General features: G+C 33.8%; 1 protein-coding gene and 1 long non-coding RNA gene across 10 annotated transcripts in view; both read left to right on the plus strand.

The window, feature by feature from the left end:
- Positions 1 to 18,295, plus strand: part of WASF1 (WASP family member 1) — a 94,468-nt gene that overhangs the window by 50,207 nt on the left and 25,966 nt on the right. For 8 of the 9 annotated variants that reach the window (XM_082475280.1, XM_082475286.1, XM_082475285.1 and 5 more), the window contains one exon: positions 14,663 to 14,823. In XM_082475280.1, coding sequence (XP_082331406.1) covers positions 14,691 to 14,823 — 133 coding nt within the window. In that variant the 5' untranslated portion in view covers positions 14,663 to 14,690. Of the gene's footprint in view, positions 1 to 13,863; positions 14,034 to 14,662; positions 14,824 to 18,295 lie in introns of all 9 variants that reach the window. The other variant, XM_082475284.1, reaches the window with a different exon arrangement.
- LOC309667197 overlaps positions 1 to 18,295 on the plus strand; it is a 403,215-nt gene that overhangs the window by 6,238 nt on the left and 378,682 nt on the right. The window lies entirely within an intron of this gene.

Consider the following 18,295-nt stretch of genomic DNA (forward strand, 5'->3'; position numbering starts at 1 on the left):
CCCACTTGCCACAACTAGAGAAAGCCCTCACACAGAAACGAAGACCCAACACAGCCATAAATAAATAAATAAATAAATAAAATTTAAAACAAAACAAAGAACAGACAAAAAAAAACTCCTTTAAAAAAAAAACCAATTCTCAGTTTTATTGACTTTTTCCTGTTGTCTTTCTAGTCTTTATTTCATTTATATCTTCTCTAAGCTTTATTATTTTCTTCCTTCTGCTAACTTTGGGCTTAGTTTGTTCTTTTTCTCGTTTCTTGAGGTGTAAAGTTAGGTTGTTTATTTCAGATCTTTCTTTTTTCTTAATGTAAACATTTATCTTTTTAAGCCTCCCTCTTAGAACTGCTTTTGCTGCATTCCTTAAGTTTTGGTATGTTTTGTTTTCCTTTTTGTTTGCTCAAGATATTTTCTCATTTCTTCTTTGACCCATTGGTGGTTCAGGAGTGCCAAGGACTTTTCTAAAGGCTCTATGTGTAATAACCATTTTAACCTTCATAAACAACCCTTGAGGTAGGTGTTGTTATTATCTCCATTTATAGATGAGAAAATTGAAGTACAAGTGGTCTCATAGACAGTAAATAATGGAGCTGAGAAAGTAGTAAAATACCCTCATGTGTGATGAAAATGAAAATGGCATAATTTTATTAGAGGCAATTTGAAAATAAATACTTCAAAGTCATTGAGTTTTTCATATTCTAAGAAAATAACCTGAAACTTGCATTAAGCTTTATACAATGAAAATTTATCCCAGTAGTATGTATTATAGTAAAACTTTTAAAGTCACCAAAATGTCCAGCATTAGGGGAATCCAAATAAATTATGGTAAATCTTATAGACTATAATGTGGGCATTAGAAAGCATTTTTCCCTGGTGTTTGCAAGGATATGGAAATATAATTTGTAGAAAATCTTTAGAAGGTTATTGGTCAGTATTTCAAAAAATTAAGGAATATACCAACAGTTTGATGTCAGCAGGTCTTCTGCTAGGAATTTAATGGATATTCTTGTACAGATTGGATATGGTGAGACTGGAAGGAGTCAAAGAAAAGTCTGTTTCTAACTTTCTACTCTTCAATGGAACTGTTAATTAAAATAAGAAAGAAGTAGGGTTTTTTTGCTGGGGAAAAATAACAGCTTTGGTTTGGGGCTTGTTGATTTTGAGGTTTATTCATAGGGAGTAAACAGTATCTGAGAATACATATCTGAAGATAAGAGAAACACTGGCCCGAGAATGAGAGAAAGACAGTGGGAAGGGGGAATAAAATTTTCCATATCTTGGCATAAATCACATGCAGGAGCCTGAGTGGGCTTATTCTCATCCATGGTACATACTGATGTACTTTTATACTTTAAAAAAAAAATGTGTTAATCTGTTTCGGTTGGTGAAAGAATCATTTTGTTTCTCCTCTTACGTGAAACTTTGCTCAGTCGCTGAATAGTGAACTGTTAGAATGGTTTTATAAAGTGTATGTTATATAAATTCATCTTAATATAATAGAAGCAATAGAGTATGATAAGACACACATGCATACAGATAGGTTCTGTTCCTGGCCCTTACTGTTGAGCCACTCATTCCACCTCTTTGAGTCATGTCTTTGGCTTGGCCTATGTTTCTCAGCCTGAATATTTTTGGATGGTTGTGAGTTTTCTATGAGAATTAAAATTTTTTATTTTTATTTTAAAAGGACTTAGTGAGTCCTGTCAAGTAATTTTAGTATCTCTGTTTATGATTATGTTTAGCATAATTTTGGTGCCAAATAGTACAGCTTTAATTATTTCAATCTAACAATGATATTACAGGGGCACACTTGCTTGCTACATAAATGTTGTGTTTGTAAATAGTAAAGCCTAAATAGTGTCAATCAGGTAATGAATGAATAAAATTTCACAGCAGTTTAAATAGAGAAAAGGCTCTTATACATAGTAGGATAGGCATAAACAAAATAAAGGAGGTTTTTGGAGCAGTCAGTACAAGATTCATATAGCAAGCAGGATGGAATTAAAGCAAAATGGTTTCATTATATTTAATACTGTTATTTTGAATTTTATTGGTTTTTTTGTTGAATTTTATTTTAAATCTATTTTGGTTTCATAGATTTATATCTATATTTGGCATAAGAGTTATAAGCATAAGGATTTTACATCTGATTGTACATCCGTATACTGCTAAGTAACATTACATTAAAAATAATTTAAGCTAATATCAGGGGTCTGAAAGATTTTTTTCTCTTCCAAAAAAGTGCTAATGTGGTACTTCCCTGGTGGTCTAGTGGTAAAGACTCTGCACTCCCAATGCAGGGGGCATGGGTTTGATCCCTGGTCAGGGAACTAAGATCCCACATGCTGCACATCACGGCCAAAAAACAAAAAAAAAAAGGCTAATACATTATTCAGTTTTTGATGTGTAAATGTTAAAATTTTCCCTATACTATATATCACTTCACTGTTAACTTTAAGATATTTAAGGAGGTCTTCTAAACTCTTATTTGGTAAATTTCAACAAAACAGAGAAATGAAATTCGTCCCATTATGGATATATAGTTCCACAGAATAGTATGGCTGTTGTTATTGTCAGTGGTCATCATCCATTCTGTTTCATAGTACACATGAAGAGAAAGGTACAATTCAACATTGGAGAAATTCAATTGTTAACAACACAGAGACCCATTTTTTGCTGTGCTGTTCCCTACAGAAAGAAGATGGCTTGAAATTTCATATGAGTGGGGAAACTGGAAGGTGAAATGCTAGGAATATTGTTTTACCCAGGCTCTCTACTCTAGAAGTCAAGTGAACTCAAGTTACAGGGTATGGAGATGGGAACAGTGTAGGGAAACAAAGGAGTTAAGTGTATCTAAGATTTCTCCTTTGGGGCTGAAATAGATAAAAGTAGACATATAGAGAATAATGAAATATAAAGAAATAAAAAGGGAAAAAGAAAGTCACTAAATGCTCCTTTACCGTCTCACTTAGTTTTGGTTTTAAAAGCCATCATTCCCCCATAACCCTATGCCGCAAATACCATGAAATTACTCTCTCTGTGATCCCAGTTACCTGGTTATATTTATTACTAGTATTGGTCATAAATCTCTTCCTAATCTCGTAGACTTTGTAGATAGGGAATAATATATCATATAATTGATGTGATTTAGAAATTATTTTCAGTTTTTGGCTGTCATAGAAATTTTCTTAAGCCAAGAATTTGGGCCTCACCCCTACATCTAATCCATCATCAGTCCTGTTGATTCTACTTTCAGGATATATCTTGAATTGACATGCTTCTATGTCACCATCATCTAGTCCAAATGACTACTATCTCTGTTATCTGGACAACTTCTGTCATCTTGTACCTGGGTTTTCTAACTGGTCCACCTGCATTTATTCTGCTATCACTCACCCCCCCAAGTCTCCATGCAGCAATTAGAATGAACAGCAATTCCTGATCTTGGCACTTCTTTGCTTAAAATTCTTAAGTGACTTCCCATTAGGATACATTGAAAATCTTTGACATTACCCTCAAGGTCCTACTTGATCTGACTCTCAGTCTATGCTCACTGTACTCTTGTCCACTGGCCTGCTCTCATAGCTGCCAGTACATTAAACCCCTTCGCAGTTAAGGGCCTTTGTGTATGATGCACCTTCTAAGTTAGAATGAAAACATACACACACATGCTCCAACTCCCCCAACCTAGCTAGCTAATTCCTAATAATCCTCTGGTGCCAACTTAAATGTCATTTTCTTGAGGAAATAGATCTCTTTATAATACCTAGTACTTTTTACTTCATTGCACTAATCATAAGTATAATTAGATACTAAATTCTAGCTAATCCCTGGGAGATTGTTTTTGCTTACCTTTTTATCTTCAGCAGTTAGCATAGTGCTTGAGCCATTGGTGTTCAGTAATTGAATGTCTAGATGAATGGATGGATGGCAGTGTGTCAATATTGCCATTTTCATGTAAAGTACAACATATTTATAGGTAATTATTGCTTTTAGAGGTATTACTTTCCAATAGAATAAAGAACACCTGATCTCGTTATTCAAATAATTTAATCTGCATTTGTGGTTTACATACCTCAAATTTCAAATTAACATCTCTTAAAACACTAAAAATAACCTTGGAGCGATTTTGTGCCTCTATGATTTATGCAAGTGAGTTTCAGTAGTGGTTGTATTAATTTTAAAAAAATACATATTTTCTTTGAGAGTAACATGGAATCAAATTTGACTACACTGAATCTCATTTCCACTCTAGAAGTGTTTAACAATATTAATTATTTCATTAGCATCCATGTTTCTTTTTGAATCTAACAGTAACGTCAGTGATGAATTGCAGTGTGTAGCTTATTTCTTCATTTCTTTTTTGCTTTAGTTCATATAGCAGTGTGTTCTTTTCAACCAAAATTTAATACTTTGCTATTGTGACTTGAGGTGAAAAATATAATTTCTTTTTTGTAAAGATAGCACTCTTCTTAGGGCAGATTCTTTAAGCAAGGGCCAGAGCACCTCAAAACAGTCAAATAACTGTAGATGTTCTGCATGATCAATAATTCTTTAATCCTGTGAGTGCCTAGTTTGGCTTTGTCATCTCTTCGTGTGTAGAATTTTAGAGATTCATGAGTAGTGAGTAGTTTTAAAGTTTACTGCTCATAACAAAGGGGAAATTTGTTATTTTTATATATTCCCAAGGAATATATAAAATTTATTTAATTCTTCTGTTATGCATAATTAAGTGGCTTCTACTCTTAAGGAGGTAGGAAGTTTCTTAAAAAGTATTTGCACCCTCAGAAATTCTTAAAGTATTTAAAATACTGAAATTTGTTTTTATTAGAATAGTCATTTTATTCTAACCTGTTCCCTTAGGTTACATAATACAATATAATCCTTTAGTTTGAATCCTTATAAAATTTGAAAATTATATTTCCATGATTTAACATAAAGTTTTTCTTATTTAATATTAATGTCATTTAAAAAAATCAGAAATACCCTTAAACAATCATAGATTAGTTGTTTCATTAACATATTAGTGAATATAAGGAATTAATACTTGTCATTGATGACATAATAAAATACTTTTAATTCTTAATTCTTATGCTCTTTCTATAACCTGCAAAGCAATTATTAACTGTAATTACTTTATGGCAGTCTTTTTAAAAGCAGCTATTTTATTTTCCTTGGAATTGCTAACTAAAGGAGTCCTTTAAATATTCAAAATAAATTTTATGGGCTATTTTTGAGTTCTGAAAATGATAATTTATTTTTCTAATATTTAAAGCCATAAAATTGCTATGATACCTGATCTTGGGTTATTTTTGACACTTTACATATTACTTTATACTTTTGTGTATATGTATGTGTGTATGTGCATGTCTGTGTGTGTGTGTGTATATTATATATATATAATATATATATATATAAAATATATAAATGGTCTATGTGGTCCATGCTTTCTCTTGGGAGGGTGAAACAAGTAAGCCTGTGATTCCACAATACAAATAGAATAGAAAGATATTATTTTTCTCAAATGTATTTTCCATGCACATAGAAAAGAGCAACTCCCTAGAATCATAATTAAATAGTTGCTTTAGAAAGGGGTGTGTGTGTGTCCTCTCCACTCAGTAACCTAAAGAATTTTTTTTGCCTCCTTACAGTTAACGGTTTTCTTCTTTTTCCCTTTATTTATCATCAACTATTGAACATCTTCCATTTCTTAGATCTTGGAAGGACAAGCTGAGTAAGGCAAGATTTTTTTGTCCTCTAGGAGTTCTTATTCAAGCATAGACATGTAAACATATAAGTGCAATACAGAAGAGTGTAATTGGTAGTATTTGGATAGACGCATATGTGGGTCAGAGTTGAGGGCACCAAAGAGTAGATAGTTACATCTGCCTGGGGCTTAAATCATGCTTCAGAAAAGAGGTAATGCTTGAGTCTAGTCTTGAACAGCTATTTTCTGTGAGGATAAGAAAGGGAAAAGCATTCTAGACAGAGAACAGCATGAGTAAAGGCAGGACTGTAACGCAGCAAGGTGTGTTAGAGCATAAGGTAGAAGGAGTGTAGTATGAATGAAGCTAGGAGACATTGGGAGGGACTAAATTCTGAAGAACTTGGTATATTATGTTTGGACTTTATCCTGACAGCAATGAACCACTGAAGAGTTTGTTTTTGTAGGACAGTGATGTTACCAGATTCAAAATTTTGACAATATTCTTAACGCTGTGATGGGAGTGCTGATATAGATGGCATGGCAGGCAAAAGCTGTAAGCCTCAAGACAGAAAGTCTAGTTCAACCAAGTGAGAGATGACCAGGGCTTGAATTAAAGCAGCAGAAGTTAGAATAGAAAAGGGACAATAGAATATGAGAGATGTTTATGAGATAGAATTAGTAAGGCTTTATTTCCTATTGGATATAGTTGGGAACTGTGGTGGTGGGACAGAATTAAAGGTGATGTCTAGATTTGAAGAGGAAATGTAATGAGTTAAGTTTGGGACATATTGAATTTGAGGGATGTTACAGAACTTCCAAGTACAGATGTACGGGGGATAGTTGCATAAATGCATCTACAGGTTAGGAGAGAGATTTGAGTTGGAGTTAAGAATTGTTGAGCTTTTCGATAAATATATATTGAATTATTTTTATGTGCCAGTGATGTACCCGGCATCCAGCATACTATGAGGAACAAACTACACGATATCTGCTTTAAAACTAATAAAGGAGAGAAACAGAAATCAGTCATGAAGATATGTCATTACAAACTGAGACAAATGCTATAAGGAAACATTATAAGGTCCTATGAGAAAATTTTAACAGAAGGGCCTGATCTAGTCTAGGGCTGGGGCATCAGGGAATGCTCTTATTTGAGTTGAAATCTGAAGAACTAGTAGGAGTAGGGAAGAGAGGGAATGTGGGCAAGAAGAGTATCCCGGGCGGAGGGAACATCAGCATCATACTAATAAGGTTGTCAAACTGAGTTAAAAAAATAATGAATGAAAAAGAAACACCTAACTGTATGCTATGAAATGACATGTGTAAACCATAGGGATAGGGATACAAGAAAGTTGAAAGGAAAAGGATGGGAAAAGCTATATCATGCAAGCAAAAGCCGTATTACTAGAGATAAAGAGAACTTTATAGTGATAAATGTACTTGATAACATAGTCTCAAAATGTGTAAATCATATGGAGAATTTGATAAATCTGAAATCATAGTGGAAGATCTTAACACATCTCTCTGATAGAACCAGAGACAAAAAAATCATTAAGACTACAGAAGATTTGAGCACAATTAGCAAATCTAACTAATGGACATATGTAGAACACTGTAACCACCACCAACAAAATATACATTCTCTATGTATAATTGACTATATGCTGGGCAATAAAGTAAACACAAATACATTTTAAAGGATTGAAATAATACAGAATATACTCTCTGACTATAATGCCATTAAGCTAGAAATTAGTAACAAAAAGATAATTGGAAAATCTCCATATGTTTGTTAATCAAAATAATATACTTCTAGATAACCCATGGAGCAAAAAAAAATCACTATGTAAATTAGAAAATATTTTGCAGTAAACCATAGCAAAATTATTACATATCAAAATTTGAGGGATAGGGGCTTTCCTGGTGGCACAGTGGTTAAGAATCCGCCTGCCAATGCAGGGGACATGGGTTCGAGCCCTGGTCCAAGAAGATCCCACAGGCCGCAGAGCAGCTAAGCCCGTGCACCACAACTACTCAGCCTGCACTCTAGAGCCCATGAGCCACAACTACTGAAGCCCACATGCCTAGAGCCCATGCTCCGCAACAAGAGAAGCCACCGCAATGAGAAGCACACGCACTGCAACAAAGCATAGCCCCTGCTCGCCGCAACTAGAGAAAGCCAGCGTGCAGCAACAAAGACCCAACGGAACCAAAAATAAATAAATAAATTTATTTTTAAAAATTTGAGGGATACAGTTAAATATATGCTTAGAGGATAATTTATAACTTTAAAACTATATGTCTGAAATGAAGCTGAATATCAATAAGCATCTATATCAAGAAATTTTTTTAAAGAGCATCATATTAAACCCACTGAAAACAGGAGAGAAATAATAAATCAGCAATAATGAAATTCAGTAAAGCCAAAAATTGGTTCTCTAGAAAGACTAATAAAATCGATAAACCCTTTGTGATTTAAAAAAATAGCATGCAAAATTAATCAATATAGTAAATGAAAGCAAGGATATTTTACAATCTTATAATCATAGGAAAGTCATAAGAATAATCTGATGTCAAGAAATTTGAAAATTTAAATGAAGTAGATAAGTTTCTAGAAAACGCAGCTTACCAAAATTAACAAAAGAAATAGAGAATGTCAAAAATTCTATGACAATTAAAGAAAGAATTCATAATAGTTTTAAATAATTTTTATTGGGGATATAGTTGATTTACAATGTGTTAGTTTCAGGTGTACAGCAAAGTGAATCTGTTGTACATACATATCCACTCTTTTTTAGATTCTTTTCCCATATAGGCCATTACAGAGTATTGAGTTCCCTGTGCTATAGTAGGTTCTTATTAGTTATCTATTTTATATGTAGTAGTGTATATGTGTCAATCTCTATCTTCCAGTTTATCCCTCCACTCCTTTACCTGCCAGTAACCATAAGTTTATTTTCTACATCTGTAACTCTTTTTCTGTTTTGTAGCCTTTTAAATTTTTTATTATTTATTTATTTTGGCTGTGTTGGGTCTTCATTGCTGCACGCGGGCTTTCTCTAGTTGCGGTGAGCGGGCGCTACTCTTCATTGTGGTGCACCGGCTTCTCACTGCGGTGGCTTCTCTTGCTGAGGAGCACAGGCTCTAGGCGCATGGGCTTCAGTAGTTGTAGCACCCAGGCTCAGTAGTTGTGGCTCACGGGCTATAGAGCGCAGACTCAGTAGTTGTGGCACATGGGCTTAGTTGCTCTGTGGCATGTGGGATCTTCCTGGACCAGGGCTCGAACCCATGTCCATGCGTTGGCAGGCGGATTCTTAACCACTGTACCACCAGGGAAGTCCCATAGCCTTTTTTAAGATTCCACATATAAGCAATATCATGTATTTGTCTTTCTCTGTCTGACTTACTTCACTCAGTATGACAATCTCTAGGTCTATCCAAGTTGCTGCAAATGGCATTATTTCGTTCTTTTTAATGGCTGAGTAATATTTCATTCTATATATGTGCCACATCTTCTTTATCCATTCCTCTGTTGATGGACATTAAGTTGCTTCCATGTCCTAGCTATTGTAAACAGTGCTGGAGTGAACATTGGGGCACATGTGTCTTTTCGAAGTATGGTTTTCTCCAGATACATGCTGAGGAGTGGGATTGCTGGATCATATGGTAGCTCTATTTTCAGTTTTTTAAGGAACCTCCATACTGTTCTCCATAGTGGCTGTACCAGTTTACATTTCCACCAACAGTGTAGGAGAGTTCCCTTAAGAATTCATAATATTAAACCCTCCCACAAAGGAAACTTGAGGCTAAATGGCTGCATAATTGAACTATACCAAACTTTTAAGAAAAAAATTATGCATATCTTATACAAATTCTTCCAAAGAATAGTTGAAAGAGGGAACATATCCCAACTTGTTTTATTAGACCAGCATAACCTTAATACAAAAGACTTCTCAAGGACAATACATGAAAGGAAGATAATAGACCAATTTCTTTCATGAACATAAATGCAAAAATTAATAAACTTAGTAACAAACCAGAACCAAATCCAGCAATACAATAAAAACGATATAATCTTCCTATTTTGAGGTCAGCTGATTAGCAACCTTCATTCCAACTGCTATCTTAATTTCCCTTTGCCATGTACTACAGTCACAAATTCTGGGGAATCAAACATAGATTGCTTTGGAGGGCCATAATTTTGCCCTGCCACATACATCTCAACTAGGCTGGGTTTATTCCAAGGATGCAAAGCTGTTTAACATAAAAAAAATCAATCAGTGTAGTTCACCACATTAACAACAGAAGAAGAAAGTCACATAATTATAATAGATGTAGGAAAAAATTATAGAATCAACATTATTTTTAAAAAATCTTAGCAAATTAGGAATATGTAGGAACATCCTTAAGCTATTAAAAGGTGTCTACAATGGAGAACAGACTTGTGGTTGCCAAAGGGGAGGGAGATGGGGGAGAAAGGGACTGGGTGTTTGCGGTTAGCAGATGTTAACTATTATATATAGAATAGATAAACAACAGAGTCCTACTGTATAGCACAGGGAACTGTCTTCAATATCCTGTGATAAACCATAATGGAAAAGAATTTTTAAAAGAATATATATATATAATATAATATATAATATAATAATATAAATAACTGAATCACTTTGCTGTCTAGCAGAAATTAACACAATATTTTAAATTAACTATACTTAAAGGAAAAAAAAGTGTCTACAAAGCAAAGCAACAATAACAACAAAAACCTTATATCAGGCATCTTGTGAAATATTGAAGGCTCTCCCTTTTGGTTTAGGAAAAAGACAATAATACTCTATCTCACATTGTATTAAAGGTTCTAGCTAATGCAATAAGGGAAAAAAAGGAAGAAAAAATTAAAATTAAAAATAAATGAAGATTAGAAAGAAGGAAATAAACAGTCATTAATCATATATAATAGATTGTATACATTTTAAAAATCCAAAATAATTTTAGGTAGGTTAGTGGAGATTAGGAAAGTCTCTGGATATGCAGTCAATATTCAAAAATTAACTTATTTTCTATATATACAATAAAGAGAAAACAAAATATGCCATTTCTAGTATTGTAAAAAAAAATCGCATACATACAAATGAATCTAACAAAGGATGTATGACTTCTATTCTGAAAATTATAAAACATTATTAAGAAACATTCTAAAAACCTGAAATAATTGGAGGGATACACTATATTCATGGATAGGAATATGCAGTGTTGTACAGATACCCCTACTTCCCAATACGATCTATAGATTTAGTACAGTTCTGGTCACATTCCCAATAGGTGTGTTTGTGTCTGTGTGTATAACCTGATAATCTGATTCTAAAATTCACATGGAAGTACAAAGGGCCAAGAATAAACAGCATTTTTGAAGAACAAGGTAAGAGGACTTACCCTATTCGATATCAAGACTTACTGTAAAGCTCCACTAAGATTAGCTCTAGACTCAAAATGGATTTAAAAATACATAGAAACTTGGTTTATGACAAAAGCGCCACTGTAGAGCAATAGGGAAAGAACAGTCTTTTCAGTGAATGGTGTTGAAATAATATGTAAGAAACTTGACTGCTACCTAACACGATTCACAAAAATTAATTCCATGTCAATTATAGATTAAAAGTGCAAGGCAAAACAACAAAGCTAAGAGATAATATCATACTTATGATCTTAGTGTATAAAATGATTTAAAAACCTATGCTTTCATACTAAACCTAAAAGAAAAAGATTGATAAATTCCATCACTTTCTCATAAAAGACATCAAGAGAATGAAATAGCAAGTGACACAAGAGAAGGTGTTTTCATCATATATAACCTTTAAATGGCTCATATCCAGTGTTCCTACAAATCAACCCTAACAAAACAAATGGTAAATAGAAGGTGGGCAAGAGCATTGACTAGGCACTTCTCAGATGAGAAAAATCCAAAAGATAAACACATGAAAAGGTGCAGAAACTCTCAGTAACCAGGGAAAACATAAAACTGCAGTAAGTTATCACAATTTACCTACAAGAATTGCTAGATTTTTAAAAACTGACAGTACTGAGTGTCGTGAGGATGTGGAGCAGCAGCGGCCTCTTACACTGCTGAAAGGAGTATACACGTTGGTACAGTCGCTTTTGGAACAGTTTGACATCATCTCCTAGAGTTCAAGCTGTGCATATCCTTAACCAAGCTATTCTCCTAAGTATATTTCCAACAGAAATGTGTAGAGTAAGACACATTTGTAAGACTTGTACATGAATGTTCATGGTACTGTTATTCATAATAGCCTCAAACTGGAAACACTCATGTATATAATATCAACATTAGAATGGGTAAATAAATTGCGGTGTAGTTATACAGTGGAATATCTTACAGCATTGAAAATGAACATCCTACGGTTACACAAAGCAACATGGATGAATGTTACAAATATGTTGACTGTAAAGGGTAAGACACAAAATAATAATATATATCGTATGGTTCTATTCACATAAACTTCAAAAAGCAATAAATACAAAACTACAGTGTTTAGAGTTATCTGCTTAAGGTGAGAACGTATAAAGAAAAACAAGGAAATGTGTATTGTAAGAGTCAGAATAATGGTTACCTTTGGGGAGAAAGGAAGCGAGGGTGACTGGGGAGGAGACCAAAGTGGGACGGTTCTGGGGTTTTTATTATGTTATTTCTTATGTTTTATTTCTTATGTTAGCTTGCTAGGTGCTTAAATCATTGAGCTGTACAATTTTGTATACTTTTTTTCCTACATGTTTCATGTTGTACAATTGTAAAAAGGTTTAAAATTGTAGAGAGAATGCTGAGCAAACAGGTCGGAGAGGACAGATTTCATGTAAAAGTTTGTTTGTAAAGAATGGTGATGAGTAACACTTAAATGCAATGAGATTTATCCAAAACTTTCCATTTGGTAGTGATTAAAGCTCAGTAAATACTAAATGCCTTCCTTCAGTAAACATTGTTTACCAGTAGGTAAGTACAGGCAGTCCTCACTTTGTATGGTAGTGTGGGACCAAAAAGAAAAAAAGATGACCATACAAGATAAAACTGTACCAAATGATCTCGATAATCAGTGGGAAAAAATAACAGTTGTTCCATAATCTTTAAAAATTTTTGTCAAAACATTAAAAATTCTTCTATGTTGGTTATAAATATATAGGGAAATGAAAAAAATAGTAAAGCTAATATTAATTTAATACAATGTAATATGAAACATTAGAAACAATTAGAATTATAGTGCTTTATTTCTTTGTAAAAAACTTAACCAAGAGTAGTTTGAACAGTGCTTTGCCTTCTGCTTGTATAACTTAGAAAAACAGAGCTAGTAGAGTAAGCATCTTTTCTGTGCCATGGCAAATTTTCTTACTCTTTTCTACAAAATTTGTTTTTTGTTTTTTTTGGTTTTTTTAAAAAATTAAATTTATTTATTTATTTATTTTTGGCTGCGTTGGGTCTTCACTGCTACGCATGGACTTTCTCTAGTTACAGCGAGCAGGGGCCACCCCTCGCTGCGGCGCGCAGGCCTCTCATTGCGGTGACTTCTCTTGTTGTGGCTCGTAGGCTCCAGAGCGCAGGCTCAGCAGCTGTGGCACAAGGGCCTAGTTGCTCCACGGCATGTGGGATCCCCCCGGACCAGGGCCCGAACCCATGTCCCCTGCATTGGCAGGCAGATTCTTAAGCACTGTGCCAGCAGGGAAGTCCCTCTACTAAATTTAGATCAGCTTCCAACACTTTGTCCTTCGCACTTTCAGTGTCATGAAATGTCTCCGAGAATTCCTTTATTGTGAAGTTTTTTGCTGTTGTCACTTCTTCTGGGACATCTTCCTTTTTGTCACAACTACTTTCCTCATTTACATCAATAATTTCACCTTCACTAAATTCCTCTGACTGCATATCTGTGTCTCTCAAACAGTGGCAGTGACAACATTCCTGCAATCAGCTGTTTTTTCTTACTCCACTTACATTCAATTTGAATTTCACTCCAGTGTCATCATTTTTCCTTTCTGTGCCACACTTTTATCTTTGTTGGCCAGTTCCCTCTTTCAGTTACCATTTTGTAAAATTTCATATGAGTTTATCACTGGAAGGCAAGACGTAAACCAGTTACATGCTTTGCTGTCTGTAGGCGAACTGAATAACAGATGAGAAGTGACCTATCACCAACAGACTTTGAAAAGAAGTGATGTGATTGGTCACTGAAATGATGTGCATCTCTTATTAACATAGTGACCTGTGAACTGAAGTGCCAGCAAAGAAGTTCGTATTTATGTAGTTACTCACACTTAGTATACTGTGGTAAGTGAAGTTGGAACCATGTTGTTGGGAGACTGGTATTTAACTAAACTGTGGAAGCTGAAATTTGTGCATATGGGAAGCCTGGGAAGTGAGGACTGACTGTAATTCAAAGAAGGTTGAACCATTTGATCAATTAAATAAATATTTGGTTGGTTTTGATTAGATTGAGGATGTAGGGCTACTTGGACTATCTGATTTCTGAGCTATTGAATGCCTGATACATTTTATGTAGAAGTGTAATTTTGATAGTACTCTTGCAGTTTCTTTAATCCTTTTAGGTACTTCCTTACAGAGGACCTTTCATACTAACTCTCTAGAACCAAAACCCCTAGTTGTAGTAAGTAGAATCAGTGGTTTTAGGAGAATAATAGTGATGATGATTATGATTTCACCATGAAGCAATTGACATTGAAAGTAAGTTTTTAAAAAAAATATTTTACATAATGTTGACATTCTAATAATTGAAGATAAAAATGGTTAACAAATCAACTTTGATTCATTTAGTCTGGTGACTCCATTTTCACCATCTCCATACTAGCAAATATTTTATTATTAAATGTAAAAGATAAGGTCTCACTCTGTGTTGGTCGAAACTGAAAAGTGTTAACTTATTGTTTGATTTCCGACAGGTGAACTGGCATAGAGGTTGATCTCAAGATGCCATTAGTGAAAAGAAACATCGATCCTAGGCACTTGTGCCACACAGCACTGCCTAGAGGAATTAAGAATGAACTGGAATGTGTAACCAATATTTCCTTGGCAAATATAATTAGACAACTAAGTAGCCTAAGTAAGTATTTTTACATCAATTAAAAATATTACTCGCAAACCAGAATGTTATGCTTTAGGGTATTAAGACGATATTCTTGTGATTAATTTGGGGGGGGATAGTTGATGAGAAGAGCACAGAGTTATCTTGAAAAATGTAGTCATTTTAAGTAAAATTAATGTGTTTTAGAATCATTTCTTCTTCCCCTGCATGTTTCCTCTGGGAAAGGGAAATAAGGATAGAATCTTTAGGAACAGAATCACATGATGGTTAAGAATTAATGAGATTGTTTTAAAAATATAATTCAGTCTGTAAAAGGTGGTGCTCAAGTTGTACTTTTGCTTGCTTGTTATCGCTATTTACTTTTTTAGAGGCTTAAACTATTAGTGTTTTGGGATGCTAGTATCTCTCTCTTTATATACATATATTTATCTTATTAGCCTAGGGAAATATTTTTATATTACCAAATATCTAAAAGTGAAAGATGTGGAATAGTAACTAACTAGTCAGAGAATTAGGTTAGTCAGGTGAGTTGTCTAAAGGACATTAGGATATCAGTCAAGTGTCTGATTTGCAGCATGATGGCAGACAGAAGGCAAGCAGGTTGGTCAGATAAAAAAGGCCAGTGGAAGGGACAGGTTAGGGGAGGAGGAGACAGGCAGTATGTTTCCATTATAAGATTACAGAACAGAGCTACTAGGTTAAGGAATTAAATAAGTCATTTCCCATTTATTCTAAATGTAATATTAGAAAAAATTTTTTAAATCTAGTTTATCTTTTGAATTGAAGGATTAGCTTTTTATTAGACATTTATATTTCATTTTAAAGATAAAACAAGATGTTCTTGGTCTAGATATCTTCTCTAAGTAGTCCTAGATTTATCAGCCATACCCACCCACATAGATTGGCTTTATAGGCAGGATTAGCTCCTCTTTTCTTTTCCTTTTAACTTTTGTCCTTTCTTTTTATAATTGAGTACTTAGCACAAGGTAAAAAGATGTTGTTAATCTGATTTGTTTCAAGTGAGAGCATTTGGACATACACATGTAGTCAGAGCAACATAAAAAGTTATATTAGAATATTCTTGGTGAGAGCACTAAATTTCTACATTGCCTATGAAATAGTTGTAAGAGTAAATTAAAAGACTGTTTCTTTGAATTTAAGTGTATTCCTTGTCCCATTTGGTGGGGGTTTTTTTTTCAGGTTAGCTATCAGCAGTGAATCACTAACGTATTGTTTACTTGTTTCTTCCTTGAGAAATTCAATATAAAGTGTACTTTTGAGACAAGTCAAAAGAAAAGGCCTAGAAAGTACATTAATATATGATTAACCATATTGTTTAAAGTCATTTGCTAGCACTAATTGGTTTTATGATCTGCTAGATTCTATTAACGTAACATAACTTCATATAAAATTTATATATTCTATATGTATATGGGTACATCATCTTGTTAATATTAAAATATATGTTAAGAGCATAGAAATGACATTAATAAATTTGGTTAAAATATTTCTTTAAATTAAAATGAATATTAGATCTAATATAAACATCTTGTTTTAAGCATAGTTTCAATATAGAATTTAGAACTAATGTGTGTCAGTTTTGCAGTACTAACCTGTTTCTTACATAACCTGAAGGTGAAAATTTAAGGAATTTTAAAGTTTGATACAGAAAGTCCATATAAGCAACATCTGTCAGCAAGCACATGGTCATGTTGTAGCCAGACTGAAAATAGAAATACATTGTAAAAATATAACTAAATTAGGTTTTGGGTACTTCAAATTTGGAATCAGAGACTATAGAGGCATTTTCCAAGCAGTTTGTAGAGATTCAAAAAAAGAAAAAAAGAGAAAAAGCATAAAATATTGTAGCAAGGTGTAACAATAGTTTACCACTCCAGAATTAAGCTCTCTGGCAGCTTTCCCACGTGACATAGTTGAGAACCTGGAATTAAATTTAAAAGGCCTCTAGATAGCCAGAATAAACAAGCCCAAACACTAAAGACCATGCACATAAAATAACCAGTTGGTCCCTCTCCCAACTTGTTTACTTTTACTTTGGTAATTCAGACAGGGTTTATGATGTGGTTTCCAAACATTAATGTTTCAGAGCATTAAAAGAGGAGATACGGGGTGGAGATAATAGAAGCAGGCATTACTGAAGCCAACCAAAAGATGTAGTTTATTGCAAAGGAAGAAGTGACATAAGAGAAAAAGCAACATAAAAACTGGAAAGAGGCCATTTAATGTAAAAGCAAATATTCTTATACATTTCAAAGCTGTTGTTTCTCTCTTGTACAAATTTTAAAAAATTAAAAAAAAAAAACTGTTGTTTCTCATAATCAATTCATAACTATAAGTCCTCAATAAAAGGTTAAATTATGTTTAATTTTTATTTAAGAAGATAAGGAAGTTTAGAGTAGATTTTACATTAGTTTCCATCCAAAATACTTAAAATAATAATTAATGCATTAAATAATTTCTGAATTACTTAGAAAACTAGGCTATTCAGAATGGTTCTAGGTAATTCAGATTTTCACTTTGGTACTATTCCTAGCACCAAAAGTGCTATAGCACACAGCAGTGAAGGTCAACTACAGAGCTCAGCATTGCTTGGGGCTGCACATCGTCCTGACCTCTTCCTTGGAAAAATATGCATCTGGTTCAGTTGTTTTTCCTAGTGGAACACAATTCTGTTTTATAATAGATAATTACTGAAAACATAGAATTCACTTTATTTAAATTTCTTCTGCTATATACCATAAGTTTCCCCATTTTATTGCCATCTTATTTAACAACCATTGGGACTCTAATTACCTGAGAGATCTTTTACATTTTCTCTTCCCAAGGCCTTTCTCTTATTGAATATAGTCAGTTCATGCTACCAAGATGAGCTGATAGAGCCTACTTCTTGTTCTCAATCATAGAAAATTTGACAGATAGATAGGAAAGTAGATGGGTAAGAGGGTGGATAAATAGATTGGCTCTATAAGACTAATTAGATAATAGACGATGGACAGATAACACTGAATATTCTGCTGTGTGATAAAGGTACATGTTTCTTGTCTGAAAAGAACATACCCCATTTAGTTGAAGAGTCTAATATTATGAATTATGTGAGTTTCAAACAGTGTGAGCATGTATATAATTAAAATCAGGAGTTTTAGATTATAGGAACTGAGAAAAGAGAGATAGGCATAGGTGAAGTCATTAGAAGAGGCTTGCTGAATGAAATGTGAATTGAATTGGACCTTTAAGGAACAAAAGAATTTGGAAACTGGAGGTGAATGAAGAAGGAAGGCATTTCAACTTGCATGTAGAAGTAGGCAGATGAATGGAGGCAAAAATAAATATATGAGGGGGATTAAAGGGACAAATGATATTAGACATGTAAGGTGGAGCTTGATTATGGAGGACAGTGTTAGCTGAGAGGATTTAGATTTTAACATCAGAGGTAATGAGACCTCATAGATTCTTGAGTAGAGACATAGTA

This window comes from Balaenoptera physalus, assembly GCF_965194825.1.
Source record: "Balaenoptera physalus genome assembly, chromosome: 9".
Taxonomy (NCBI): Eukaryota; Metazoa; Chordata; class Mammalia; order Artiodactyla; family Balaenopteridae; genus Balaenoptera; species Balaenoptera physalus.